Source organism: Psammomys obesus, unplaced genomic scaffold (genome assembly GCF_907164565.1).
Source record: "Psammomys obesus unplaced genomic scaffold, mPsaObe1.curated_primary_1811, whole genome shotgun sequence".
NCBI lineage: Eukaryota > Metazoa > Chordata > Mammalia > Rodentia > Muridae > Psammomys > Psammomys obesus.
This window is the reverse complement of record NW_026585504.1, coordinates 23,721,637-23,727,138: the sequence shown is the minus strand read 5'-3', so window position 1 is coordinate 23,727,138 and position 5,502 is coordinate 23,721,637. Positions and strand designations below refer to the sequence as shown.

At 36.6% G+C, this 5,502-nt stretch overlaps 1 protein-coding gene across 1 annotated transcript; it reads left to right on the top strand.

The window, feature by feature from the left end:
• The first annotated feature begins 211 nt into the window (after positions 1–211).
• On the top strand, positions 212–1,129 carry LOC129674536 (olfactory receptor 4K3-like). Its single transcript, XM_055604576.1, has one exon. The coding sequence runs from the start codon at positions 212–214 to the stop codon at positions 1,127–1,129; it is 918 nt and encodes a 305-aa protein (XP_055460551.1).
• Positions 1,130–5,502: the final 4,373 nt, after the last annotated feature.

Sequence of the window (5,502 nt, the reverse complement as noted above, 5' to 3'; positions counted from 1 at the left end):
GATTTTCCCACATTTAGGACAAGTCACTGATTAGAAAAATTATATAAGCATATGAAAGTTTTTTTTTCTTTTAATTTTGGGTGGCTACAATGCTAAGGTATAATTGGTAGTTTTATTTCTGCTTACATGAATCTGAACTTTGTTATTGTTTCTATTCCAGGATTTGTTACTTAAGTTCTAACTCTCAATCCATTAGAAAACAGTGTACTAAATGGAAGAAACAAACCAGACTGTGGTGTCTGGATTTATTCTGCAGGGACTTTGTACTTCACAGGAACTAGAGGTCTTCCTCCTACTACCATTTTCCATCCTTTACCTGATGAATGTGGTAGGCAACATCTTTGTTGTGATATTAATCATCATTGATCATCGTCTCCACTCACCCATGTACTTTTTGTTAGCTAATCTCTCATTCATTGACCTCTGCCTTTCCTCGGTAACTACCCCCAAACTGATCACAGACCTCCTAAAAGATACTAAAACCATTTCCTTTGGGGGCTGCATGAGCCAGATCCTCTGTGTGCACTTCTTTGGAGGAGGTGAGATGGTGCTTCTGGTAACAATGGCCTATGACCGGTATGTGGCCATCTGCAGGCCACTCCACTGCAGCAGCATCATGGACAGGCAGAAGTGCATCTGGCTCGTTTTGATATCGTGGATCATTGGATTTATACATGCCGTGAGTCAACTGATTCTGATTTTGGAGCTGCCCTTCTGTGGACCTAGAGTGATAGACAGCTTTTTCTGTGATATCCCTTTGGTGCTGAAATTAGCCTGCACGAACATTGATACTCTGGGAATCGTGATAAATGCTGACAGTGGTGTTTTAGCAACAACTTGCTTTATTCTCTTGCTGATATCTTACACTTACATTCTATTAACTGTTCAACTTCACTCTAAAGATGGCTCATCAAAGGCACTATCTACATGTACATCCCATATTATAGTAGTTTTACTATTCTTTGGGCCAGTCATTTTTATCTATTTGTGGCCAGTCAGCATTATGTGGGTAGACAAATTTCTTGCAGTATTTTACTCAGTAATCACACCTCTTCTAAATCCTGCCATCTATACACTGAGAAATAAGGACATAAAGAATGCCATAAGGAAGGTGATGAATCACATTTAAATTCTCATTCGGACAACTTCTGCACTCAGAAATTTATTGTGTATACACTATTTCATCCACATTTTTAGTTGAAACTGCATTGTATTATGGCTCATTTCTGGAAGCTGTGAGTTGAAGTTAGTATATGGTTATGAAAATAACCATTAGAACAATATATTCAGATTTATAAAAGTTATAGTTTTATTCCTTGCAGTAAGCAATAAATCTGCATAATATTGCACCTTTTTTTTCATTGAAGGTTAGAAGATGTTGATATTGCTGTATAAATAATGATCCCATGTTACTACACTTTATCAGTCACTTCAAATTAAAGTGAAATTCAGAATTCTGAAATTCACTTTAATTGTATTGTACTTTAAAAAGCCTCATTAAATTAGGTATCAATACTACCATCCTCTAAACTCTAGCATTATATGTCAATCCTAATTCCACCTTTGCCACAGAAAATATTGAATATATTTGTAAAGTCTACATCCACTTTTACATAAAAATACTGAACAAAGCAAATCATAATATTATTTGCCCATGTTGACATCATCTCTCTCAGCTTTGAAGTCTTAGCTATTCATATATATTCAGAGTTTTCTTTTATTTCATTCTTTAATTGAAAGGACAATGTGTTTATAATATTTGAAGATATTTTTATCAGTTCACAAATTTTTTGCATGATAATAGTTTTATATTATATAATGAAATAATCTAACTGCCAACACCAGTTAAGTAAATGTATGTTCTTGATAATATGATACATATAATATTTCATATTATATACCATTTGATATAGCTTATTTTATGTATAAAACTGATGTATACATGTTTATAATAGTTTGAGATATAGTTTATCCTAAATAGACACGAAAATCACAATTTCTTGTATATCATGCCCTAATATTTAATGAACTAATGGTTAAAATCAATCTGCGTATTTACTCTAAGTTAAAGAGATTGTGATACCATAAATTACCTAACAAAAAGACACGTAGACCTGTTTTCCCAAAACCATATGGTTATAGGTAAGCATGGCTCATGTCTGGCCACAGACCTTGATATGTACATATGTATAGTATCTTTGGTATCTTTTTAAGAAGAATTTTTTTCCATTTTGCTTATTGATCTCACAACAATTTTAAGTCACAATATTTTTATTAAATATGTTCTTTGACAATATCTGCAATAATCTGATTGCATTTGATTACTGTCTCTGGTCTCATAGTACCCTCCCTCTCCTATTACCCCCTTTCCCAGCCACACATACACATGAGTTCCTTTCTGCATTTATGTATTTTTGTCTTACTTTGTGACCCATTATGGTGAACCATAGCCATCTGTGTATCCATTGTTTGCAACTCTGCCTGGGGCACTAGGACCTCATCAGTGGGCCTTAAGTGAAGAAAATATGTGACACTATCCCAGCATCATCAGTAGCTCACAGTTCTACAAGGAGGTGCAGGAGGATCTAGGTACTCTAATAGGTGGTTGACTACTTTCTTGTGCAGGGGCTTTGGAAAGCAGCCTTGGGATCATGACTATACTAGCTGTGCTTTGCCCCCAGTATGGCATGCCACAGCTCTTGCATTTTTTCTGCCCTCTTCCTCATTCCTTCTCAGCATTATTTAATTTGGGCAGAGTGAATGGAATTTTAGGTAAGAAGTGGGAAATAGTAAGAGCTGGAGGGGACGGGAACTCCACAAGGAGAGCAACAGAACAAGATAATTTGAACACAGGGAACTTCCCAGAGACTCATACTCCAACCAAGGACTATTCATAGAGATAACCTAGAACTCCTGCACAGATGTAGCCCATGGCAGTTCAGTGTCCAAGTGGGTTACATAGTAATGGGAAGAGGGACTGCCTCTGACATAATCTGATTGGCCTGCTCTTTGATCACCTCCCCCTGAGGGGGGAGCAGCCTTACCAGGCCACAGTAGAGGACAATGCAGCCACTTTTGATGAGAACTGATAGACTAAGATCAGAAAGAAGAGGAGAACCTCCCCTATCAGTGGACTTGGGGAGTGGCATGCATGCAGAAAGGCGAGGGAGGGTGGGATCGGGAGGGGCTCATGGGGGGATACAAAATGAATAAAGTGTAATTAATAAAAAAATTTTTAAAAAGTGATTTTAAACCAACAGACAGGTTGCATACCAACAGAACACCTTCAGAACATCTTGCTAAACTATATAATTAAGCTATTAAATGATCCTTTATTGTCTGTGTAATTGTTAAGAATATAAATTTTATTTAAAATTTAACAATTTAGTGACAGTACCTGTATGTAGTGTCTGTTTCAAGAAGAAGCACAAGAGATGACAGGTAAAGGAGCTTTCTGATAGACCAGAGGACATGAATTCAATCCCCAAAACCACATGGTAGAAGGAGGGTAAGAACTTCCACAAGTTTTGATCTGACATCCACAAGTATTCCAACACATACACACACAGAATATTTAAATAAATAAGTAAATAAATATTGAGAAAAATGAATAATCACAATGGAAGTTTTAAATACTTTTAGCTAATGAAAGCATGAAAAACTATATAGAAAACATTGAATACAGCCAAAATAGTGCTTTGAGAGATAGTGTGTGTGTTTATGTGTGTGTGTGAATGTGTGTGTTCAATATGAAAACCATGTCGATGAACAAATTATCACAAACTAAAAGTAAAGAAAGGAAACGTTTAAAGTACCAAGGTATTTTTAACAATGAGGCTGGTTATTCCATAGAACCAAGTAATAATATACAATTAGATCAAGAAAGAAAATAGACACAGATATATAACATATTATATATATGCCTCCAATGCAATAAATTTAAACTTTATTTGAATTTTATGAATGTTTTCTAAAATCAAATTATTAAAGCAAAAGTCTCTTAATTAAAAAAAAAACTCAAGTGTAAGTGTGTGTCTGAGTGTATGTCAGTGCACCATGTGTAGGCAGGAACACAAGGAGGTCAGAAGAGTCATTGGACGCCTGGAACTGGACAGACAGTGTGAGCTGTCACATGAGAAATGAACCCCAGTCTTCTCTAAGGTCATCAAGTACTTCCAGCCACTAAACCATCTTTCCATCCCAAGAAAGGCTATCTTAAGTCATACTAATTGTAAAAAGCAATAATTTTCACTGCAAAATACTCGCAGAACTCTCTGATGTTCAACAATAACACTCGTTCCTCCTACTGTCCATTTATTTTCCCTTTCACACCCGTTGGTTCCTTTCTTCATCCCAGTTACTACTTCTGTTTTCATTTATAAAAGTAATATTTTACAACATGTGTTCTCTCTCCATGTCAGTCTCATTTCACTAAACATGATCTGTATTTTTATTCCCTTGATGTAGCAAAGTAGGATACATTATAGTCTCAAAACCACAATGCATCTCTTTCATTTCTGTTTTGTGGTGTTGTTGATTTTTATTGTGAGGTCTTCTTTGTCTTGTTTTGTTTTATCTTTTGGTACTAAGGGTGAAACCCAGTGTCTCATGCATGCTAGGGAAGCTCCCAAAACTGAGCTATATATTCCTGGCCATTTTTTTAAATTTTAATACTTGTGTTTTTATTATTATTATTATTATTGCTGTTATTATTATTACTAACAATTAATCACTTTGTGTCCCAGCTGTGGACCCTTCCCTCATCTCTTACCAGTCCCATCGTCCCTCCCTCTTCCCTCCCTTTGCCCCTAGTCCACTGATAGGGGAAGTCCTCCCCTCTATCTAACCCTAGCCATTCAGGACTGTCTGGATCCTCTTTCTCTAAAAACTCTGGGTCCAGGCAGGCCTACAGAGACTGATGAGTCAACCAAGGACTATGCTTGGGGAGGACCTAGACCCCCTGCTCAGATGTAGCCCATGGGCAGCTCAGTCTCCATGGGGGTTCCCTAGTAAGGGTAGAGGGGGCAGTCACTGGTATCAACCTGGTTGCCTGCTTTTTGATCATTTCTTTTTTAATTGAAAACATGAACTAGGCCCTTACTAAGCATCTCAGGTTGTCTTTGATTTTGCAATTTTTCAAACCCCCGCTTCCCAAGGACCTGGAACTAGAGGCCTGCATTTTCAGGCCTCTAATTCCTCTAAGTTAGTTAAATGTGTATTTGCCAAATATCTAACCTTTCAATATAACAGCTTTCAAAATATCAATGTCATCACTTCAGAAGTAGAAAAATATAATCTTAACATTAATATGAAAGCACAAATCAGTCCAAACAGTTAAAGGAATCTTTATCATTGGAAGTAATGCCAGACACCTCATGTCACCTGGTTTTATTACACCACGGATTCATTACAACAGCATGTGACAAGCACAAAAAATAATGCTGACCAATTCATTATTGAGAAATCAACTTATAAAGCCAAGTGCTATGGCGCATGCCTATG